Source organism: Symphalangus syndactylus, chromosome 14 (assembly GCF_028878055.3).
Source record: "Symphalangus syndactylus isolate Jambi chromosome 14, NHGRI_mSymSyn1-v2.1_pri, whole genome shotgun sequence".
Classification (NCBI taxonomy): domain Eukaryota; kingdom Metazoa; phylum Chordata; class Mammalia; order Primates; family Hylobatidae; genus Symphalangus; species Symphalangus syndactylus.
The window spans coordinates 18,130,819-18,155,595 of NC_072436.2; the positions used below are offsets into that span (position 1 = coordinate 18,130,819).

Consider the following 24,777-nt stretch of genomic DNA (forward strand, 5'->3'; position numbering starts at 1 on the left):
TTGGGAATTATTTATTTATTTATTTTTTTGAGACGGAGTCTCACTCTTGTTGCCCAGGCTGGAATGCAATGGCACGATCTCGGCTCACCGAAACCTTCGCCCCCAGGGTTCAAGCAATTCTCCTGCCTCAGCCGCCCAAGTAGCTGGGATTACAGACGTTTGCCACCACACCCAGCTAATTTTGTATTTTTAACAGAGACCGGGTTTCTCCATGTTAGTCAGGCTGGTCTCAAACTCCCGACCTCAGGTGTTCTGCCTGCCCGGGCCTCTCAAAGTGCTGGGATTACAGGCGTGAGCCACCGCACCCAGCATGATTTGGGAAATATTTTAAAGAAAAGAAAATGAATGCTGACCTAATAGAGAGCGGAGAGCAAAGTGAAAGAGCAGTTATGGTCTACATGGAGTGATGAACTTGTCAAGTCCCAGAATTGCTCTGACACAGAGCAAGTTCAAGATAACAAAGCAGACACACAGTTGCGCCCCCACCCCCATCTTCAGGGTCCTTAGCACTGTGCAGTGCATGTAGTAGACATAGAATTAATACCCTCAAATTGACTATTGCCTCTTTCATCCCGACTGTCGGCTCTGAAATCAACATTGACATTGACGAGTGCTTCTGGGCCCCTCAGGAAAGATGTATTTCCTCAGCATGTAGTTATGATCAGCCCAGAGACATGAAAATCAACCCCCAAACCAAGAAGAGAGGCCAGGGTGTTTATACCAGCTCTCCCTTGGGAGGTATGTTCAGAGAAGGCCTTGTTGATCCAGCTCTTGCCCTTCAGCTAGCTTGGTTTCTCCTCACTGGTTTCTCTGCACGGTGCTGGCCCACTTGGAGCTCTTAATCATCTTCTTTTCCCAGCATGCTTAGTCCACAAACTGCCTGAGTTGGCGTAGAAAAAGCAGGGCTTAGCTCATCTTTGCATTGGCCACTTGGTGATCCTTGAGTACAGTGACCAAGGGGATGGTCAACACTTGATCAACAGAATTATGAGGTCCATACAGGCCTTGTATGTGGGCCTCCAGTCATTGGGAAAAGAATACCTGGATGCCAAGGCCTTGGGAGTAGAAGGGGGTGTGGATTACAGGTAGGGGTTCCTCATGGGCCCCACAGACTCCTTGCCCTATTGCAAAGGGAGTTGCCAGAAGAGACCAAGAAAGGAGCCCTTATAAGGGCAGGGCTAAGAGCAAGCCTGGTGGCCCCAGTCTAAAGGCAGTTCTGGATTCAGATGTTCCTCTCCACAGATATAGGTGCAGCTGAGAAGTCCAGGGATTACAAGTTGCAGCAGAAGTGAACTAAGTGAGAATAGAGACCAGAAGGTATGAATTTCCCCTTCAACTTGAGATGCTGCCATGAAAATGTTGAGTGGGTGAAGGTGGAGGTTGTTGGTAGCATTCCCTCGCCCCAGCAGCTGTAACAAAGAGAGCGATGGGTTAGCACAGTCAGATGAACAGCGCTTGTGATGGGGAAGCAGAAGCCCAGGAAAGGATTTATCCTACACCTCTCATGTCCCAGGATGTCTGGGAGGTCCCCTAAAGCCAGCCCCCCACCCCCAAATGCTCTTTATTTTTTTATTTTATTTTATTTTTATTTTTTTGAGACTGACTCTCACTCTGTCACCCAGGCTGCAGTGCAATGGTCCAATCTCGGCTCACTGCAACCTCCACCCCCCGGGTTCAAGTGATTCTCCTTCCTCAGCCTCCCAGACAGCCAGGCTTACAGGCATGTGCCACTACATCCAGCTCATTTTTGTATTTTTAGTAGAGACGGGGTTTCACCATCTTGGCCAGACTGGTCTTGAACTCCCGACCTCAAGTGATCTGCCGGCTTCAGCCTCCCAAAGTGCTGGGATTACAGGCATGAGCCACTGCATCCAGCCCCAGATGCTCTTTAAAGGCCATCCTGCCAACTGGAGAAAACACGGGTGGACACTAAGTGAAAATCTGTTTCTTGTGCTGGGGCCTCATCCAACGTATTCCTTGCCCCAGAAAGTGGGTGTTCATTCAGTTCAGCAGGATCAGGGCAGGATGGTAAAAGCTCTTGTGTTGTGAATGCAGCTGGGTTAACAGGGGAAGTAGGGGAGAAGAGAAACCAGAAAACTCAATGCCCTGTAGCACATGGGATGGATCCATAAAAGAACTCCTTACAGTCCAGAATACTGTTTATTCTGAGGCTCTGCCCAGTTCTAAGAAATTTGGTTATCTACTTCTCTAACCTTTATTAGATTAGGGGAGAAAAACCAAATGTAATGTGGAAGGGAAAAGGTCTTGCTCAGCGTAGGGACAACTAAGAGAGAGCAAAGCAGACGCCGTGATGACAGTGAATCAGACATAAAATCAATGACCATATGTCATCCATAGAGACGCCACTACCGTGGACAGAGCAGCTGGTGGTGGCTCTAATGAGAGCCCTGACATCCCCTCCTAGCTCAAGATGTCTCAGGCCATCATCATTTCGTGTTGTCACACAGTAATTAATGTTTCTGAAATGCTTCTGAGTCATCAATACAGAAATTAAATTAAGGAAGCAGGAAAATGAGTATTGCCTTTGAAAACAAATTCTTTGAAAATGAAGGAAAATATCAGTGCCTAAGGGTGAACGCTTCACTGTAGGAGAAAGCCACACGAATTAGACTAGCTGGCTCCCCTGAGGTGCACTGATTGTGCCAGCCGAACAGGAGAGGGCAGAGGTGGCCCTGCATGGCAGTGTGGTCCAGGGGCTGAGACTGGGGCCTCCTGATGAGAGCATGAACCCTGCTGCTGCCTCTGCAGAGCTGAGCCTCTGTGGTCTTCTCTGTGAAATGATGGTTCTAATACTATTTTCCCCATGGGATAAATGAGACAATGGGCCGGGCATGGTGGCTCACGCCTGTAATCCCAGCACTTTGGGAGGCCGAAGCAGGTGGAATACCTGAGGTCGGGAGTTCGAGATCAGCCTGGCCAATATGGCAAAACCCCCTCTCTACTAAAAATACAAAAAAAAAAAAAAAAATTAGACAGGCTTGGTGGCAGGCACCCGTAATCCCAGCTACTCAGGAGGCTGAGGCAGAAGAATCACTTGAGCCTAGGAGGCGGAGGTTGTGGTGAGCCGACATCGCACCACTGCACTCCAGCCTGGACAACAGAGCAAGGCTCTATCTCAAATAAATAAGTACATACATACATACGTACAAACAGTGCACGTAAAGCATAGTGCCTGTCTCAAAAATCTTCCATTACTGTGTTTATTCATTTCCTGGGGCTGCCATAACAAAGTACCATAAACTAAGTGACTTAAATACAACAGAAATTTATTCTCTCCCAGTTCTGGAATAATCTAGAAGCCTGAAGTCAGGGTGTCCACAGGGCCATGCTTCTCCTGAAGGCTCTAGGGAGGACCTTTCTTGGCCTCTCCTAGTTTCCTAGAGTTGCCAATAATTCTTGGTGTAGCTTGGCTTATAGATGCATCGTTCCCATGCCGCCTCCATCTTCACATGTACTTCTCCCCTCTGTATCTGTATGTCTCTGTGTTTTTGTTTTCTCTTCTTATAGGGACATTCGTCATTGGATTGAGGACCCACCCTAATCCAGTATGACCTCATCTTGACTACTTACATCTGTAAAGGCCTTATTTCCAAATAAGGTCCCGTTCTGAGGTTCTAGTGGACATGGATTTTGGGGGGACACTGTTCAACCCAGTATACTATTCCCTGGCATGATTTACAATTTTCTGAGAAGAATTCCTATTAAATAGATAACTCCCTTCCTGCCCCAGTCCCCTTTGACCTGGCAAGCTAAATGAGACCTGAAGCTATGATCATAATGCCCTCTTTTTGGTTTAGAGCTTTGTCCTCTGTTAAAATGCATGTAGTTCAGTAGGGATTTGTTATTGTTGTTTTAAGTCTTATTAAACACCGAAGCCCGAGTGTGAATACGTTTATTCAGGCTCCGTCCCAGATCCCAATGATAACAGTGCAGTTTACGAAGCAGGCCCACCCTTGACCTCAGCCAATCCTCACGGCCCCCCAGGAACATAGGCAGATCCTATGGCCCCCTCTTACGAGATGAAAAAAGTGAAGTTGAGAGAGGTCATTTAGCCATGAACTAGTCACCCCAGTGACTGCTCCGGTTAAGGCAGGTGGGGACTTGGTGAGGGGTGGGGATTCGATTTACTGCAGACCGGCTGCTACTTTTGGCAGGTGACTTCAGCTCTCCAAACCACTATTTTTCTACCCGTAAAATGGAGTGGATAAGATCCTTGGAATGCTGTTGTGAGGATGAAATCAGACCAGACCACGGGTGTATAATTTCTAGCGGTATATAATGGCGCTAGAAATGTCCCCGTAAGCGCTATCTTTCTCTCCCTCTGTCTAGCAGCCGGATTACCAACAGCCTGTCTTCTGGTTTTGTTCAGTCCTTGCCCTGCATGATCCTGGATGGTTTACATTTGGGAAGCATTGAGTGCCGTCATGGGATGGGGAAAGAATGGAGGCAACGATCTGTGAGTCCCTGCAGAATCTAAACATCTGTCTGGGGTGGGCACAAAGCGGACTTCTGGGGTGGCACCTCCACTCCGCCATCTGGCACTTGCAAGCAGAGTCCCAGGCCTGCTGTTTGTAATTGCATCTCCCCCAAGCAGGAGGTCTGCCCATCTGTATTCCCCATTTCTTCCAGGACCAGCCTGATCCAGGGAGAGGGAACATGTGGCAGGCTCTATGGGATCTGCTTGGGAAAGAGATTTTCAGAAATAATTCAGAGCTGCAGAGGGACCTCAGCAACAGCCAGTGGAGGAGCTCTGTGTAAGTATCTGCAATAGTTCAGAAATACGTGCAGGTACGAAGCAGGCCAGGGCCAAGTTCTCAGCAGCAGAAGAGTAACAGCTAAAATATTATCCCTAATTTCCAGCCCAGCTCTGTGGTAGGTTCTTCAATCACTGGACCCCAGAGAAGGGAATCTGCTTGGTCCTTCCAGGAAGAGCAGGAAACATGCCTAATGGCAGAGGCTGGCCTTGAGCATAGCCCTGGGTGATTCTTGTGTCTTGAAGCTTGAGAGTCACCCATGGAAATGAGCTGGTACCTTGTAGCCTGGCTTTCTGCAGCTGCTTCTGAATAATCTGATTGCTATGGTGCCCCCAAGATTGTCTCGCAGCCTGCAATCCTTTAGGAGAGCGCGTAGATCTTCTCACTGAGTTGCACCATTTGTTAGCTCGGCTCTCTACTTTCTACCTTGCAGCCCAGTCACCTTGTCTAGTTGTTCCCTGCACCTGACTTCCCGGTGCCTCCAGGAGGCAGCACTAGAATCAACCTGTCCTACTTGTTATAAATAATACAACATCCCTGTCCCTATTGTGTTCTCTGAATCCGGGTGTGTGCTTCAAGGAGGGTCACAGATGATGCTGATGCAGCTGCCAGCCTGAAGGTTGGACCCCAGGATGGTGGCCAGTGGGGCACCTCAGCAGCCTAGAAACTGGGTTGCAAGGGAGTGGGGGTCCTCAGTGGTGCTCTAGGCTTGGGACCACAGATGCTGTTATAGAGAAGAAGGTGATACGTTAGCTGAGCGTCACAGTGGGAGGTCTTGGGGCTAGAAATGGAGCTGCTGAAAGCAAGCAAAACAAAGAAAAGGGCCAGTGCTGGGGGAATGGGTGCTCACAACATTAGCCAGCCCTCCAAATCAGAGAGTTTCTGCTGGTGAAGTGGGTGTCACGAGCTTATTTTTTTTTTTTCCTTTGTAGCCAGACACCATTACTCCCTTGACAATGGGTGCCTGAAAGTTAGACAGGCATGAATCAGAAGATGAAGCCAGGGAGAAGGGAATAAGGAGCTGGTATTCTCTGAGCTCCAAGTCATCCTAGACTGAAGGGGATGTATCCTTGACCTTGACTTAGAAAGAAGAGTAAAGCAATCTAGCCTAAATGGCAAATGTATACAGCTAGATCCCGACAGATGAGAGGTGCTCAAACTAGAAGCCACTGTTTCCTTTTCGAAGAAGGTTTTTAATTTTTTGAATAGCAAATGGGGCCCGTTTGTCAGCAGTAGATTGGGTCACTGCCTGGCTGATTGAATTTTTTTTTTTTTTTTTTTTTTGAGACGGAGTCTTGCTCTTTCGCCCAGGCTGGAGTGCAGTGCGCAATCTCGGCTCACTGCAAGCTCCGCCTCCCAGGTTCACGCCATTCTCCTGCCTCAGCCTCTCCGAGTAGCTGGGACTACAGGTGCCCGCCACCACGCCCGGCTAATTTTTTGTATTTTTTAGTAGAGACGGGGTTTCACCGTGGTCTCGATCTCCCGACCTCGTGATCCGCCCGCCTCGGCCTCCGAAAGTGCTGGGATTACAAGCGTGAGCCACCGCGCCCGGCCTGGCTGATTGAATTCTTAAGGCCAACTGACATGCCCAATTAATGCAAGAGCAGAGTCCCCCTCCAGGCATAACTTCAGACGAGTCTGTTTACCTTTATTTGGTGAAAAGTGGTGTTAGCAGGGTCCTGTTGGGCTCAGGTTATTCCAGGGAGGTGAAGCCTTGGCCAATTTAATTAGATGCTGCTCTGGAGCTACTGTTTTGTAAAATGAAGCGCGGGTTTGTAACTGAGGACCTGTTATTTGGTTGCTTGGAAACTAGTGCATTTACTTCCCAAAGTTGTCACCAAGCCCTTCTAGGGAGGCAAGGTGAGCTGCCACAAACCCTCCCAAGCCATTGATTTCTCAGGAACAAGACATAAATCAGTGCAGCCAGAAGATAGTTTGGTGGTCACTGTCCCATTAGAGACACCTTGAGTCCCTGCAAGGGCCATGAGCCTGTCTGCTCCCTGCCTTCCTCACTGCTTCTGGTTCCAGCTGTCCATTATACTAGCACACCATTGTTCATGTACATTTCCAGGGACCACATCACCAGTGTAAGCACAGCTACTTATCTAGAGAAATCTGGAGTGATTCATTGCCATTTTGCAAACAGAGAGACACGGAGGCCCAGAGCAGTTAGTTGGAAGCCCAAGCAGCTTTAGGCTTCAAAGTTGCCCCAATTAGCATGTCTGGCTTTGTTAATGCCATGTCTTGCTCTTTGGTGTAAGAGGAAACATAGATGCTTCCCAGTTCAGGCTCATCTGTGGGACAGGCTGCTCTCACCAGTTCAGGAACTATGCAGACAGTTGGTTTTTCGCACTGCAGCCCCTGTTCCTCCTTGTCCATGGCTAAGCCTGAATATTTTTTTCTAGGTCTACAGGTCAGTGAAGGTCAAGTTATTTATGTTGTATTTTAATGGTCATAGAAGTGGTCATGAGCTATAGTCAGCCTGATACCAACCTGTGCTTTTGGAAGCACTGCAATGACACTGATATACTTTATATACTGTGTGTGTGTGTGTGTGTGTGTGTGTGTGTGTGTAAGATGGTCTCCCCTATATTAGTCTGTTTTCAAGCTGCTGATAAAGACATACCTGAGACTGGGTAATTTATAAAGAAAAAGAGGTCTAATGGACTCACAGTTCCATGTGGCTGAGGAGGCCTCACAATCATGGCAGAAGGTGAAAGGCATATCTTACATGGTGACAGTAAGGAGAAGAATGAGAACCAAGAAAAGGGGGTTTCCCCTTATAAAACCATCAGCTCTCGTGAGACTTACTCACTACCATGAGAACTGGATGGGGGAAGCCACCCCCATGACTCGATTATCTTCCACCAGGCTGCTCCCACAACACATGGGAATTATGGGAACTACAATTCAAGATGAGATTTGGGCGGGGACACAGCCAAACCATATCACCCCTGTCTATAGAAGATACATTTCAGAGTGGTGAACGAGGCTATGGCTAAACCATGCTTCTCTGGAAGTGAATTTCAGGACAATTCATTTGTGTCAAGGCATAGCCTGTCTAACCAACTCCTCCATATCAAAGAATATCTGTGCATTTCTTTTTCTTTCTTTCTCTCTTTTTTTTTTTTTTTCCGAGACGGAGTTTCACTCTCGTCGCCCAAGATAGAGTGCAGTGGCCTGATCCCGGCTCACTGCAACCTCCACCTCCCAAGTTCATGTGATTCTCCTGCCTTAGCCTCCCAAGTAGCTGGGATTACAGGCGCCCGCCACCATGCCCAGCTAATTTTTGTATTTTTTTAGTAGAGATGGGATTTCACCATGTTGGCCAGGCTGGTCTTGAACTCCTGACCTCAGGTGATCCACCCACCTTGGCCTCCCAAAGTGCTGGGATTACAGGCGTGAGCCACTGCGCCCAGCCTGTGCATTTCTCTCTTTCATCTCTCCCTTCTCTAATCTTTGGATCCTCCCTTCTATTCATTTCACTCATTCATTTCTGTATTTGTTCAGCACTTATTTGTCACACACCTGCTGTGTGTGAGCCAGGCCCTCATCTGGGTAGCAGGTGTGTAGCGATGCAACAGGAACCCGCCTACAGGAAATCGACACCTCCTCCACACTTACCTTCTCTTTCTGTCACTCTCCTTGGCTGACTCCTTCCTGCCAGGTGGGAGACAGACAGCATTTTCTTAAGCAGGGTCAGTTATTCATGGGCCTGAGCACTCACTATGTGGCTTCCGGATTAATGGACAGATAGAAGATGCCCAAAGCAGGCCCACGGGCCCCAACCGCAAGTAGTTTAGTGACTTGGTAGAGGAAGTGGAGTTATGCATATAAAGCATCGAGATAAATAAAGGGTGCAGATGTGCGCCGCTGTGCTAAACTTGGAGTTACTGGTGGGCTGGACAGTCTCAAAGGCCTTGAACAGGTTGGATGTGCCAGCAGTGGCACAGAGTGCTCAGGTATGAAGAGGAAGGCACAATTGTAGCATGAAGATAGAAACCCCAAAGACTTTCCTTCCTGGGGGGGAGGGCATTGCTCAGCCCTCCTGAAGATTAGTCCTGTAGCAGAGGATTGTTGGGCCAGCCCCTCCTGTTGTCCAGGCCTGGAAAGGACTCTGGGAAGGAGGGAGAGCCCCAGGGATATCACCAGGTTAGAAGAATGAGGAGTGTCTGGATTTCTTATTTCAATGATGGAAGGGAGGCAGCAGAAGTGACAGGTTGAGATGGAAGAAAGCCGCACCCCCTACAGGAAAAGGAGGGTGGGTGGTGGAAAGAGGCTCCCCTGTCAGAGAGAAGAGGGAGGGCAGGCTCTGTGCCTTGCCCCTCCTTCCCCACCCCAAGTCTTTAACACCATCTCCATTTCTTTTGCTGATCACTGGTTTGTTGCATTATTTTGAAATGATGTGAGATATTGCATTTTCCTTGATTGTTTGACATCTAAAAGATAAAAATCATTTCTTTGTAAATCCACATCGTTTTTTCTTATAAATTCTCAATTGCAGTTGGCCTCAGCGTGGCTGATGAGCACATTACCGCACAGTCTTTTTTTTATTAGGAATCTGAGCCTGTGCACTTTATTACCCATTGTCCTGTCTTGTCCCTGCTGTGTAACCAGAGATGGCCCCAGGAAACTTTAAAGATAATCCATCCAACCATGGAGCTTCTCAGCTGCAGGCTCTCCTCCTGCAAGGTGAGCCTGGAGGGCCAGGTATGCTGTAACCCTCCATTTCTTCCTCTGGGTCAGCTCCTGTAGAACACGACACACCAAGTGACTCTCAGGGCACACCTCTGCTCATGGTTCCTCATCATTCCCTAAAATGTGGAGCTATTTAAGGATTTTTTTTTTTTTTGACAGGGTCTTGCTCTGTTTCCCAGCTCGGGCTGGAGTGCAGTGGCACGATCTCGGCTCACTGCAGCCTCAGCCACCCAAGTAGCTGGGATTACAGGCATCGCCGCCGCTCTCAGCTAATTTGGTATTTTTAGTAGAGATGGGGTCTTGCCATGTTTCCCAGGCTGGTCTTGAGCTCCTGACCTCAAGTGATCTGTCTGCCTCAGCCTCCCAAAGTGCTAGTATTACAGGCGTGAGCCACTGCACCTGGCCAGGATTTTTTTTTAAATAAGCAACACGCACGTAAAAAAAAAAAAGTGTAGAATGGTACCTGACATGTCGTAAATGCTAAATGATGTTGCCTATTACTTTTTAACACCATTAAGATTCATTGTAACCAAACTGTGTCCTAGAATAACCTCCTGCAGTTTACTCATGTGCAGAATGTGCATGAGAAGGCCTGCCTGCCTGCCTCAGAAGTGCAGGCTGTGCATGTGTTCACCATCAGCAGGAGCTTATTACGCATGTATTGAATGACTAATATGGGCTGTCAACTGTAAGCTCTGACAAATTCGAAGGTGTTTGTTGCTGTGCTTCCAAATGCATAGTGCTGGTTCTAAATGTGCTTGTTGCCTTGCAGTGCATTTATTGGGCATGTTGCTCTTTTGGCCTATGTGGTGATGTTATCAGCCCAGGTCCTCTGAGAAGCAGATTCCAAGAAGGGATTAGACTTGCATGAGATGAGATTGACTGGGAGAAAGACCTGAGAAGGACCAAGGGGAGGGAGCAGGAGCTGGCAGACTGTTGTGCAGGCCTGACACCCGTGAAAGGAGAGGGGGAAGGAAGGAGGCCTGGGAAGAAGAGCCGCCAATCACAGCACATTTCTAAGAATATTAGGTTCTTAGAAATGGGCTGAAGGGAGGCCCATGAGCCAAAACTGTCCTCTAAAAGGAGTGCCACATCCCACTGGAATGGGCCTACAACCATCAGCACTATCTGGCTCCCGAACTTTTTTATCTTCCCAAACTGAAACTCTACCTCCATGAGACACCAACTTAATTTCCACCTTCCCAGCCCCCTGGCAACCACCATTCTACTTTCTGCCTCTATGAATTGACTACTCTAGGAGCCTCACATAAGTGGATCATACAGTATTTGTTCTTTTGTGTCTGGCTCATTTCACTTAGCATGATGTCCTCAAGGTTGTGAACCCAGAAAATCTGAGACAGATCTCAGTTAATTTAGAAAGATTATTTTGCCAAGGTTGAGGACGAGCCCGTGACACAGCCTCAGGAAGTCCTGATGACATGTGCCCAAGGTGGTCAGGGCACAGTTTGGTTTTGTACATTTTAGGGAGACATGAGACACCAATCAATAGATGTAGGAGGTACATTGGTTCAGTCTGGAAAGGTGGGACAACTTGAAGCAAAGGCAGGGAAACCGGAATCCAGGAGGAGCTTCCAGGTCATAGATAGGTGAGATACAAACAGTTGCATTCTTTTGAGTTTCTGATTGGCCTTTCCAAAGGAGGCAATCAGATATGCCTCTATTGGCTGGGCTCAGTGGCTCACATCTGTAATCCCAGCACTTTGGGAGGCTGAGGCGGGTGGATCACAAGGTCAAAAGATTGAGACCATCCTGGCCAACATGGTGAAACCCTGTCTCTACTAAAAATACAAAAATTAGCTGGGTGTGGTGGCACGCGCCTGTAGTCCCAGCTAATCGGGAGGCTGAGACAGGAGAATTGCTTGAACCCAGGAGGCGGAAGTTGCAGTGAGCGGAGATCGGGCCACTGCACTCCGGACTGGCAACAGAGCAAGACTCCATCTCAAAAACAGAAAAAAAAAAAAAAAAAAAAAAGATGCATCTATCTCAGTGAGCAGAGGGGTAACTTTGAATAGAATGGGAGGTGGGTTTGCCTTAAGCAGTTTCCAGCTTGAGTTTTCCTTAACGATTTGCGGGCCCAAGTTCCGTTTCCTTTCACAAGGATCATCCATGTTGTAGCATGTTTCAGAATTTCCTTCCTTTTTAAGGTTGAATAATGTTCTATTGTATGTAAGCATGGGTTTTTAAAGGTCGTTAACCTCCACTTGGTAGATGAGTGACAACACTGTATATGAGTGACACGTTGGAAAGAAAGATGAGTACCATGGATGGGCAAAGGGCTGTTAACTGTCGTGGACTCTGGGATCACCCCAGGTAGGATTAAGGCATTTTCTTGAGTCAAACAGAGCCACTGGCTAAGAGAGTGAACTCCAGGCCATTGTGAGAGGGTGGTGAGCAAAGAAGGGTGGCCTGGGGAAGTCGTTTGTTAAATGTGATCTAAAAGCCAAGAAGTTGGCCGGGTGCAGTGGCTCACGCCTGTAATCCCAGCACTTTGGGAGGCCGAAGTGGGTGGATCATGAGGTTAGGAGATCGAGACCATCCTGGCTAACACACTGAAACCCCATCTCTACTAAAAATACCAAAAATTAGCCGAGCGTGGTGACGGGTGCCTATAGTCCCCGCTACTCGGGAGGCTGAGGCAGGAGAATCGCTGGAACCTAGGAGGCGGAGGTTGCAGTGAACCGAGATCACACCACTGCACTCCAGCCTGGGTGACAGAGCAAGACTCCATCTCAAAAAACAAAACAAAAAATAATCAAAATAAATAAATAAATAAAAACCAAGAGTAACCTTGCTCATTTGCACCTGGTTATCTCTTGGAGACTTGGCTAGATTTGACCACAGCAAGGACTGTGCCATACGCCAGTCACATATGAGATAATGTGGGGCCCAGAGGGTGGAGTTGCCAGGTCCATTGGTAGGAGAGGTGGAGAGAGCAAGCCTTCGTTCCTGCCTCAGATGTACACACAGTCCCTCATGGGATGGTTGCTTGGGTCAGCTTCTGGGAGGCTACCCTCTGCCTCTGGGGCTCTTCCAGTCTGCCTGGTGCCCCGTGCCATTGAAACTGCCTTTGCAAAAATGATAACAATGAGAAGATTATGGCAGTGAAAGAGATCTGATCTAATCCACCTCGCTATCTTGCCTTTTCCTTAACTACTCCTGGGCTTTTGGGCTGAGCTAACTTCAGAAGACATTTAGGTTATAGTTTAAATGATAATAGCCCTTCTCCAAAACTCAACTGCCTTGTGAGGCTATTGAAAGGCCATCAGGCTGGGGAAGAAGAATCTGAATTCTGCTAAAGTGTATACGTAGGTTGCCAGCCATTCTTGCAGATAACACCACTATTGTAGATTGGCCCTTTGAGGGGCCAAAAGATTGGCCAAAATCTTTTCAGGTTTTTTGCATGTCTGAAACCCATGGTTCCACCTGGACCTGATAGCTCCTGTGGCCCCCACCAGGGAGCAACTCAGCTTAAGAGGACAGCTTCGACTCTCTATAATTTCATCTCTGCCCCAACCAATGAGCAGCAAGTCTAGCCACCCCCATCCTTTCACCCAAACTGCCTTTGAAAAAACCCCATAACCTAGGAGCTTTGGATGCGATCGATTTGAGTACTAACTCTGTCTCCCAAGTGGTGTGGCCAGCCTCGTGTCTATTAAACTCTTTCTTACTCCAATGCTTTGGTCTTTCTTTGTACAGCAGGTCTTTCTTTGTAACCCCTGGGTGGTTACAGCGTGGTCACCAGTATCCTTGAGGGCAATGTCATTTCATCTGCCCATTTATCCTGTTGTGTGCTAAGCATTCACCTTGGTGCTGGAGATTTGTAAGGTAATGAAGGGAATGTACACAGGCATTCCTTAACCACAGCTCACAGTCTAGTGGGCATGACAGATGCTCCACCCAGTCACCTCCTGCGTGAAACTCTGCTGACCAACTCATGGAAGGTTGCTCTCCGTGGAGCTGTCTTCCAGCTCTGCAGTATTTTTCTTCATGGCACTTAGTACCACCTAACGTGAAATTCTGTCTCCATTGATTTTGTCTGCTCTGTCTCCCCTACAAGAAAATGGGCTCCCAAAGGGCAGGCACTGCTTTACTTATTGCAGTCTACCCCAGCCCTCACCCTGTGCAGCCCTCACCTTTTCCTTTGAAAGGAAGGTGCCCAGCACTGTCCAGCCCAGCTCCCTAGAACTTCTGGGACCAGTTCTCTGAATGCGGTCTCTCTAGCACCTAGAATGATCTCTCGCCCCCTGTAGGTGCTGAGTAAATACTGAGAAAATCAGCAAAACAAAATACTACAATAAACGTGCAGTTCCAACAATAATGAAGGACTAGTTGTAAGAGTTAAAGAATGAGGAAAGAAACACAAAAAGCAGCTCAACAGTCAAAGATTTATTTTGGAGAATAAACCTGAGAGGGGCTTCTGGCCGATTTTGGTCAGGAGCCCTCTCTCTTATGGACAAAGAATATTTATTGGTGAGAGAGCTTATTACAGGCTTGGAATGTTTCTGTGTGGGGGAGAAGTTGGGGAAGAAGTGGGGTTGGAATGTCTCTGGTTGGAGGGGAGGTTATCTTGAGGGTGACATCTCTCCAGCTGGAGGGGAGGTTATCTTGGGGCTGGCATGTCTCTGGTCAGGGAGGTGTTTGGAATGTTTCTGGTCAGAGATGTTGTTTGTGGTTTATGGTCATGCCAACCTTGGCCATTAGGCTGATACCCTTTGGATTTAGGCAGCTTTTGGTCACGGTGAACTTTAAAAAATGACAGTGCTTGTCCAAGATGGCAATGCTCCTGCTCTGTCACTAGTAAAAGAGGGTGGGAGAGCAAATAAAAAGCAGAGTATCTGACCCAGTTTAGAGGCCAGGAAAGGTTCCTCTGAGTAAGTTACATTGAAAACTGCAATCTGAGAGACAAGTAGATGTTAGCTACACAGGCAGCAAGGAGAGAGAAAGAGCTGCTAACAGAAGAAGCAGTGATAAGAAGGGCCCGGAGGCTGGAGGGAGAAGGACTATTTGGAAAGTCCAGGTGGCTACAAGCCAGGAGAAAGATAGGCAGGGCCAGATGGTACAAGGTCTTGAGGTGGTGTGAACACTTTAACTTCCTCCTGTGTATAGGAAAACCACTGGAAGGTTTTAAGCAGAGATGAAAGGTGCTGAGATCTATGTTTTTAAAAGGTCCTGTTGACCCTGCAATTCTTCTTCTAAGTGTATACCCCTTTGGGCGATGGTTTCTTCCAGACTAATTGTCTTTCCACCCGTAGCGCAACTTAACAAGGGATGACGGTGACAGCCAGCATCACACAGTGCTGTGTGATTGGGGAAGCCTCTCCCTTATAACTATCTCACTCCATCCTCACCTCCACCTTGTGGGGTAGGTGTCATTCTCACCCTCCCTGGTCTAGAGCTGGGACCCTGCAGCAATAAATGATTCAGAGGGATGGACATTCAGCTGATGAATGATCCTTGGCATCATCCTCACTCTGAAATTCACATCCCACATTCCACCATAAGCTCTTGCGGCCACTTTTGCCAACAGGAGCTGCTAGCAGCTCAGCGATTCCTGCCCCAGCTCTATCCACCAACTGTAGATCATTACTCAGCTGGCCCCTGGAGAAGCCTGGCCATGCTGAGAGCCGTCTGGGCTCTTGAGGTTGTTGAAAAGTTTCCCATTATCTTGCAGCCAGCATTGGGCCAAGTTATAAGTCAGACAGTCCTTTCTGAATAGGGGGAAAAAATCTCTCTTTGGGGCCACATTAGAACACAAAGTTGAAACTAACAAAACATGTTACCAGCTTGAAAAATAACCACCTCGCCATTGACCTGATTTTAAAAAGTTGTGGCTGCGAGGGAATATTGCTCGTGATTTCCTTTGAAAGGAAAGTGCCCAGCACTATCCAGCCCAGCTCCCTGGACCTTCCTGGACCAGTTCTCTGCATGCTGAAGGAGAGTACCCCCAGGCAGATTTTTAGCCATAGATGAACTAATGGGTTCATTTTGCCTGCTGTCCAGATAAAGCCAATTTATCAAGATGAGGGAATTAATTCGATCGAGAGAGTTTAATTCATGAAGAGCCAGTGGAATGGGAGGCTGAAGTTTTATTATTCCGTAATTCAGCCTTTCCAATAATTTGGAGGCTAGGGTTTTTCAAGGATAGTTTGACAGGCCAGGGAATGGGTGCTGCTGATTGGTCGTGAATGCAATCATTGGGGCGTGGAAAATGGTCCTTGCATGCTGAGTCTGCTGCTAGGTGGGAGCTTCAGAACCAATTGAGTCAAGAGTCAACAGTCAAGGGTCCAGGGAAGAAATGTCAAAACCAGAAAAGACACCTCAAAAGGCCAATCTTAGGTTATCTGCAGGAGAAACTGGGGAAGTTGCATATCTTTTGACCTCTGGAAAGATAGCTGGTAGTCATTTATGTCTACACTTGGCAGAATTCAGGCTCCTATCATCCTCCTAATTTGATGATCCTTCATTAGCTTTACAAAGATAGTTTAGTTTGGGGGAAGAGCTATTATTTAAACTATAAACTAGCTCCCAAGGTTACCTTGGCCCAAGCCCAAGAATGACTAAGGGCAGTTTGGAGGTTGTAGGACAGATGGAGGTTGGTTAGATCACTGCCATGATTTTCTCACTGTTACAATTTTTTGCAAAGGCGGTTTCAGATTGGTCTAACTCCACCATCACTGGATGGATGACTTTTTGTGGTTGGTTTTTGGAAATGTGCCTGAACTCCCCACCAGCGTTGATACTCATTTTTCTCTCCTATTGCTGGGCTGCAAATTGCAGATGTGTCATGTAGCTTCCATAAGGTATAGAATCACCCAACCTCCTGAGCTTGGAGCACAGGACTTTGATGACATGGCCTGTGGTGTGTCTGAGTTTCAGTCTGCCCCAGCCCTCACCCTGTGCAGCCACAGCCATCAGTGGGCTGTCTCATTGACCGTGCCATGTAGGTTTTTCTTGTTGCATGAGTCAGAAAGAGAGTCACTGAATGGGGTACACAAGGCCTGGAACTATAGGAGGAAAACTGTTATCCCTAAGGACCCAGTGCCCCTAACCAATCCTACAGTTACCCACCATGGGGAGCCACTTCAGTTATTATTCTGATGAACCAAGGGAAATTAGGGGTAGGGAGACATGAAGCTATATAAATACCCTGTACCCTTGCCAAGCACAGAAGAGCTTTGCCTTGTCCCCACCACAGCTGAACCGCTGGGAAGGCCCAGGATTTGAAATCCAAGGGACAGAGCAGCACACAGCTCCCTGAGCCCCCAGGCTGTCTCCCACCTCCCCAAAGGTCAGCCATTAAAATAGCTCCTCCCTCAGCCACAGGGAACTTCCTGAGCCAGCTACTGAGTGAGGCATGGGGAGAGACAGGCTGGGAAGAGTTGCATGAAAGAGGCCAGTGGTTAGTGACCCTGGGCCTTCCCACTGGACTGTAACTTCAGAGTGCATAGCAAAATAGCACCAGCCCACAGGAAATCAGCTACTAAATCCAAAAGCAATTGGATAAAACCAAGCTTTATTCGGTTACTCAGGAGAAGACAAGTCATGGGGAGACAGTGGAAGCCATAGATAGAAAGATCCTGGGAGGTAGGTGCTGAAAGTGGAACCGGATACAAGTAGGTGAGCTGGGTTCATCTGGATGGAGTGGGCAGTGACCATTAGCTTCATGTGCTGGAAAATTTCTTTAAGCCCCAGGTCAAAACTCAGTTTTTCCATGAAGCCCTTTCTGGCTCCTTCAAGTGAAGCTGGTCACTCCATCTTAAAGGGCCCTGTTTCCTTTGTCAGAACAGTTGGGTTTCAGTATGTCCTCAATTCTAAGCAAATTCCTCGTCCAGAGGAGGTGCTCAATAAGTACTTGTGGATGGAATAAATGGGTAACCTACATGGATGAGTGAATTTTATTTTATTAAGATACAGTCAAGAGATGGGGGAGGATGAGTTTGTGAACAGCTCTTAATTATTTTGAATTCTTTCAGGCAGCATTTCCTAAAATACAAAGTACAGGTTCTGTAAGATGTTAACAGGCGTTATCTAATAAAAGGGTTCCGTTGTCAAATACATTAGGAAAACAAAATTATACAGGTGTCTTTGCTGCAGGGAATTCTTCAAACCTATAAAATGTAATGTCGGTTCTGAGTCTTGAAGAGTAAGATTTTTAAAACTCATTAGGTTGGACCATAGGAAATTCCTATTTTGTAGTTTTTAAAAAATGGTTAAATTGCAGCAATTTTGTATGGTTTAACCTAATATTTAACTGTGGAACTCTTTTAAATGTTACTGGTGTTCCATGGAGCTCAATTTTGATCTCTAGAACATTGGTTTCATTTGGGAGGAAATGAGGGAGAAGCAGAGGAAGGTAGAGAGTTCGTGAATGAGAATCTAAATCCTGTTAGGAGCTTCTCCTGTCCCGGGAGAGTGTGATGTGCTTTAAGGTTGTGGGCAGGTGGTCTTTAGGAAATTAACTCCTTGAAGATTCAGGTATAGTTCTCTCTGCCTCTACCCCATGGCAGCCATTTGGAAACCACAGTTTAGAGAGAGAACTCCAAAAAGGACCAATGCTCACATGCTGGACATCAAGGCCTATTTCCTCATCCCAAACAGTCCAGGTGGGTCTCAAAAGAAGAGTCACAGCAAGCAGTAATGAACATGAATGAGCACAGACATGGGTGAGAGTGGAACCGCCTGGGCATTCTGCTTGTCTGCCTGGAGCTGAGAAAGAGTTCTGTTTGAGTCGGAATAGAATGGGAAGGTCTGCCGTGGGTCTGAGGAAACAAGGTTAAGGAGGTACGCAATAATCCCATGGGGGAACCCTGATGTTACTGGAAAGAGGTCCTGATCCAGACCCCAAGAGAGGGTTCTTGGATCTTGTGCAAGAAAGAATTCAGGGTGAGTCCACAGAGTCAAGTGAAAGCAAATGTAATAAGAAAGTAAAGGAACAAAAGATTGGCTACTCCATAGGCAGAGCTGCCCCAAGGGCTGCTGGTTGCCCATTTTTATGGTTACTTCTTGATTATATGCTAAACCAGGGGTGGATTATTCATGAATTTTCCAGGAGAGGGGTGGGCAATTCCCAGAACTGAGGATTCCTCTGCTTTTTAGACCATATAGGGTAACTTCCTATTGTTGGCATGGCATTTGTAAACTGTCATGGTGCTGCTGGGAGTGTCTCTTAGCATGCTAATGCATTATAATTAGCATATAATAAGCAGTGAGGACGACCAGAGGTCACTCTTGTCACCATCTTGGTTTTGGGGGGTTTTGGCCGCCTTCTTTACTGCAACCTGTATTGTCAGCAAGGCCTTTATGACCTGTAACTTGTGCCAAGCTCCTATCTCATCCTGTGACATAGAATGCCTTAACCTCCTGGGAATGCAGCCCAGTAGGTCTCATCCTCATTTTACCCCGCCCGTATTCAAGATGGAGTTGCTCCGGTCCAATGTCTCTGACACTGACAGCAGCACATCCAGACTCCTGGGTCCTTATCAGAAGGTCAGGCTTCGCTAACTCGTTATCTCTCGTGTACTCTAGACTCACCTAAAACTCTGTCTATACTTGCTGTCCCTCTCTGCTCATAACTGACCCCAGAATGGGGCTCTGGTCCCTGATCAGCAGTAGATTCCCTGTATTCTTTCCTCCTTTTTATGGGAATAGCATGACCCTTCATGCCTTTCTCTCACTTTCTCTTTGCTCTTTGATGCCTGTCGATCTGAGCATTGCATATTGCTCATTAGAACATTGCAATTGGCCCACAAATAGAAATCTCTGTCCCTGGGGAAGAACAGTGATGCGACTCTTGGGCCAGACCCACACTTGATCTTAGACAAGTGAAAAAAGCAAAAAGTTTGGGCTTGACAGACACAGTTCAAAACGCTGTATAACCCAGGTTGCTTAGCCTCTCAGGGATCAAGCTTTCTTATCTTTCAAATGCAGACATTGATTGTATCTCCACCCCATGGTGGCTGGAAGGATTATGTTTGAAAATGTGAACTAAAATGGCTAAAAAATAGCAAGTTCTCAAAAGACATCATCCTCCCCTTTCATTACTGCTGACGTTTGGCAGTATATTTGAGCTCTTGCACTGAAATGCTTTAATAGAGCTTAAAAATTGGGAGGCCTGGGCCGGGTGTGTGGCTCACATCTGTAATCCCAGCACTTTGGGAGGCCGAGGCAGGCGGATGACCTGAGGTCAGGAGTTCGAGACCAGCTTTGCCAACATGGTGAAACTCCATCTCTACTAAATATACAAAAATTAGCCAGGCATGGTGGCGGGTGCCTGTAACCCCAGCTACTCAGGAGGCTGAGGCAGGAGAATCGCTTGAACCCAGGAGGCAGAGGTTGTGGTGAACCGACATCATGCCACTGCACTCCAGTCTGGGCGGCAGAGCGAACTCTGTCTCAAAACAAAACAAAACAAAAATTGGAAGGCCTGGGGTGGAATTTGATGAACATGCTTTATTTTGCTAAATTTAGCTGCGGTATGAACTCTGCTGTTTACATTGTTCCATAGATGTGGTCAGAGTCCTGGGGAACAGGTGATAAAATGGCTGTTAGTTGGATGGCTATGTGGTTAAAGGGGCAGTAGGGCCCACAAAGGGGATTCTAGCAGAAGGAACAGGCAAATAGGAAGTTGAGCAGCTGCCTTGGCCAGAGGATTTCACTCCAGGCATTGCCCAGTGGGGTGGCTGGAAGGAAGATCAGGCAGTAAGTGACATTGGAGGTGGCATGAGTACACAGCCTTCCATGGAGACCAGTGATTTGAGCTGCCTGCCGAGCTGGTTCTGAGATGGCTGTGGGGGTGGCTGACTTCCTTGGTCATGAATATCTGTTCTTAATAAAAATGAAAAGGATGCCTTCTGTGTTTACCATGTCAACCCCATTGATACACCAAGGCGTCCTTTAAATGGTTTCCCAGTGTTGGGGGAGGTCTGTGCTGAGTCACCCACATGTTCTCAGCACTCCTGAGGGTAGGACAGGGGGTGTGCAGGTGGTGTGGGTTGGAGATTGGCTTGGCTCAGTGGCCGTGGGATTGTTCAGTGTCCCACATGGAAACCAATGCCACCTCTCTGTTTCAGAGCCCAGGGTCCAGCCTCATCAACAGGAGGGAGCAAAAGGCTCAGATGGATCATACTGGCTCTGTACAGGAAGCAGATGGTTTTCCTGGATGTCTTTTCTAAATAGCCTATGCTAAAATATGCTCCACAATGGCTGGGCACAGTGGCTCACGCCTGTAGTCTCAGCACTTTGGGAGGCCAAGGCGGGTGGATTGCCTGAAGCCAGGAGTTCGAGACTAGCCTGACCAACATGGTGAAACCCCTTCTGTACTAAAAAATACAAAAATTAGCCAGGCGTGGTGTCATGCACATGTAATCCCAGCTACTCGGGAGGCTGAAGCACGAGAATCACTTGAACCTCCAAGGCGAAGGTCACAGTGAGCCGAGATTGCACCAGTGCACTCCAGCTTTGGTGACAGAGTGAGACCCTGTGTCAAAAAAATAAAATATGCTTCACAAAACCTATATGAGACCTGTGAAGAAAAAAACAAACAAGATTCCATGACCAAAGACATTTGGACATCTGCATACCCAATACTTCTCTGGGTATCACAAGGCAGGTGGCCCCGCACAGGTAACTAATTACGAGACAGCGCTTCCTTGTTTGGAGCCTAGAGCTGCTCACCTGTCTTCTCTTGGTTAGTTCTTTATACCTACATTAAGAATCTTATATTTTTCTTGAATACTAGATCTGAGCTAAATGTTTTAGCTCATTTTCCACCCTTTGAGAATTCTATGTCTTGTTTATATCAAGTATATTACCTTTGTTTTCAGCTTTGTGCTTTCTCATGAATTTTTTATGTCTCCTCTAGAGTTGTTGATGTTAAGATGGAATGGACAATAGCAATGGCCAAGCATGTGGCTTATCTCCCCCTAAGATTGCATAAATTCATTAATTTATACCCACTAAGTAGCCACTCAACCAGTTAGGAATTCAGTTAACTGAAACATGACGTTACTGCTTTTAAAAAGCTTTTTCACATGCTGTCATGAGAATCAGAAGCTTTAAGGAAATCCAGACACATGATTTTTAAGAATCCTTTGTATTCTCCTGCTCTACTAGTTAAAATTCAATCAAAAGAATTTTGTAGTTTGTTTGAAGTGAGTTATTATTAATGAATCCACCCTGGTTTCTCTTAATCACCACTTCTGTTCCTTTGCTCTTTTGTCTGTTTTAGAAATTCATGAGCCAGACTTTTAATGACCTCTCCTTGATTTCTTTTTGGCTCCACAAAAAAACATTTATTTGGTTTATATAGTCTATCATCTTTTCTGCATATCAAAAATCCAGCCATTTTCTGCTATCTGGTATCTGTATTATTTTCTGTAATTTTTTTTCCAAGATTATTTATTATTATTATTATCATTATTATTATTATTTTTAGATGAAATCTCACTCTGTTGCCCAGGTTGGAGTGCAATGACACGATCTCGGCTCACTGCAACCTCCGCCTCCCGGGTTCAAGTGATTCTCCTGCCTCAGCCTCCTGGGTAGCTAGGATTACAGGCATCCACCACGCCTGGCTAATTTTTGTGGTTTTAGTAGAGACAGGGTTTTGCCATGTTAGCCAGGCTGTCTCCAAGATTATTTATAATTGCTGTCATCCATGGGTCATCTCAGTCCTGTGTAAAATGTTCCGATTGGCGTATACAAGTTAGGAACACTCTGGCTGCAAGTATCAACCGATCTGGGCAGCTGTGGCTTCCACAGGTGGGGATTTCTGTGTCTCACACAGTGTGAAGTCCAGGTGGCTGTCAGTTCTGGGCTGCTCAAGTGACCAAGTGAAGAAGCCTTTGCCATTGTTTATCTCCTGACCTTCCCAGTAGTTCATGGTTCCAAGAATCCCACCCATGTTCCAGGCAAGAAAAAGAAAAGGATCTCTCTTTTTTAACCTTTCTTCAGGATGGGTTGGAGTCTATATTAGGGAAGGAAAGACTTCCCTGGAAACCCTCAACTGTGGTATCACTGGCCTGAACTATGACAATGGGCTACCTCCTGCCACAAGAAAGATGGGGGAACTGAATATTTTTAGCCAGGCACATTTCAATACCGAACAGAATGAGAATTCTGTTAAAAAGGATAAGGAGGGAATGTTGATTGAATAGGGGAACTGCCAGTGCATGCCACACGTAGCTAGAGATTGCAATTAAAGTAACCAAGTATTATCTTGTTGTCACATTTTTATTAAACTCCTTCTTGACCATGTCTTCCAGACATTTCTTATAATCATTATCTTTGATTGACTGATTGATCCAATCCATGATTAACTTTACTTATTCAATAAATACTAACTAAAAACTGGGAGCAGTGGCTCACATTTATAATCCCAGCACTTTGGGAGGCTGAGGTGAGTGGATCACCTGAGGTCAGGAGTTCCAAACCAGCCTGGCCAACATGGTGAAACCCCATCTCTACTAAAAATATAAAAATTAGCCAGGCATGATGGCACAAAACTGTTGTACCAGCTACTGGGCAGGCTGAGGCAGGAGAATCACTTGAACCCAGGAGGTGGAGGTTGCAGTAAGCCGAGATCACGCCACTGCACTCCAGCCTGGGAGACAGAGTGAGACTCTATCTCAAAAAAAAAACAAAACAAAAACAAAAAAACAAAATACTAACTGAGCACCTCCTAGGTCCCCAGGCCTGGTCTAGATCCAGGGGACACCATGGTGGATACACGCAGCAAACATACAATAAGGTGAGAATATCTAACAGAAATCCTAACCCAGACTAGGGAGCCAGCGATGGCTGCCTGGAGGAGAGGACTTCCAGACTGAGAAATGAAGCATGAGGAGCCAGTGACCAGGGGAAGACAAGTAGGCAGGAAGGGATTAAAAAAAAAATGTGCCAGACAGAGAATAGAGTGATGGCATGGGCAAAGGCCTCACGGTGGGAGTGCCTGCCACTAATGGTGGCATAAGGCAAGTTTCATTGCCCTGGGGGACAAAACGCCATCCCACAACCCAAACTGTCTTCTTGACCATAGGCAGCCCCAACCCCTGGACCATCCTTACTCAACAGTGATGGAGAGCATGGGAGAGATTCAGCACCCACCTTCCCCACCACCAGGAAGTAACTGGGAGCAGCTCTGAAGGAAAAACTCAACCAAGTCATCACAGCATCCTAGGGGGCCGCCATCTTCAGGGTCATTGAGTCAAATTCATGTCCTGGCTCATGTGATTCCTGTCTTCACTTGAATTGGGTCTTACCTGTTCTTACCCCTAAGAGTTTAGTGCGACCTCCCACTTCAGGCCTTGAACCTTGAACCACTTTTCTTTTTCTTTTCTTTTCTTTCTTTCTTTATTTATTGAGACGGAGTTTTGCTTTGTCTCCCAGGCTGGAGTGCAGTGGCGTGATCTCAGCTCACTGCAACCTCCGCCTTCCGGTTTCAAGCGATTCTCCTGCCTCAGCCTCCCGAGTAACTGGGATTACAGGCACCCGCTACCATGCCTGGCTAATTTTTGTTTTTTTTTGTTTGTTTGTTTGTTTGTTTGTTTCCTAGCAGAGACTGGGTTTCACCATGTTGGCCAAGCTGGTCTCAAACTCCTGACCTCATGATCCACGCGCGTCCGTCTCCCTAAGTGCTGAGATTACAGGCATGAGCCACTGCGCCTGGCCATTGCACCACTTTTAATACTTAGCCTTCATTTTAGTTTGTTTTCTCCCCAAATGTTTTAATTGTGATAAAATATTCGTAACAATATTACTATCTTAACCATTTGTAAGGCTGTAGTTTTGGAGTGTTAAATACATTTATAATGTTGTGCAACCATCACCACCATCCACCTCCAGAATTCTTTCCATCTTGTAAAATGGAAACTCTGTACCCATTAAACAGTATCCACATGCCCGCTTCCCCCAGCTTCTGGCCACCACCATTCTACTCTCTGTCTTTATGCATTTGACTAAGTACTTCAGGTAAGTGGAATCATATAGTATTCGTCTTTTTGTGATTGGCTTACTTCACTTAGCATAATATTCTCAAGGTTCAGCCATGTTATAGCATGTGTCAGCATTTCCTTCCTTTTTTTTTTTTTTTTTTTTTTGAGGTGGAGTCTCGCTCTTTCGCCCAGGCTGGAGTGCAGTGGCGCAATCTCGGCTCACTGCAAGCTCCGCCTCTCGGGTTCATGCCATTCTCCTGCCTCAGCCTCCCGAGTAGCTGGGACCACAGGTGCCCACCATCAGGCCTGGCTAACTTTTTGTATTTTCAGTAGAGACGGGGTTTCACTGAGTT

General features: G+C 46.8%; 1 protein-coding gene across 24 annotated transcripts in view; it reads left to right on the forward strand.

The window, feature by feature from the left end:
• The window catches only part of SLC39A11 (solute carrier family 39 member 11), a 467,051-nt gene that overhangs the window by 338,374 nt on the left and 103,900 nt on the right, over positions 1 to 24,777 (forward strand). Inside the window, exons 8-10 of one of the 24 annotated variants that reach the window (XM_063617451.1) lie at positions 4,391 to 4,477; positions 4,651 to 4,775; positions 23,530 to 24,430. The exons of the other annotated variants lie outside the window; for them this stretch is intronic. Of the exons in view, the coding sequence (XP_063473521.1) occupies positions 4,391 to 4,477; positions 4,651 to 4,775; positions 23,530 to 23,635 (318 nt within the window). The 3' untranslated portion in view covers positions 23,636 to 24,430. Of the gene's footprint in view, positions 1 to 4,390; positions 4,478 to 4,650; positions 4,776 to 23,529; positions 24,431 to 24,777 lie in introns of those variants that run through there. 24 annotated transcript variants of the gene reach the window in all.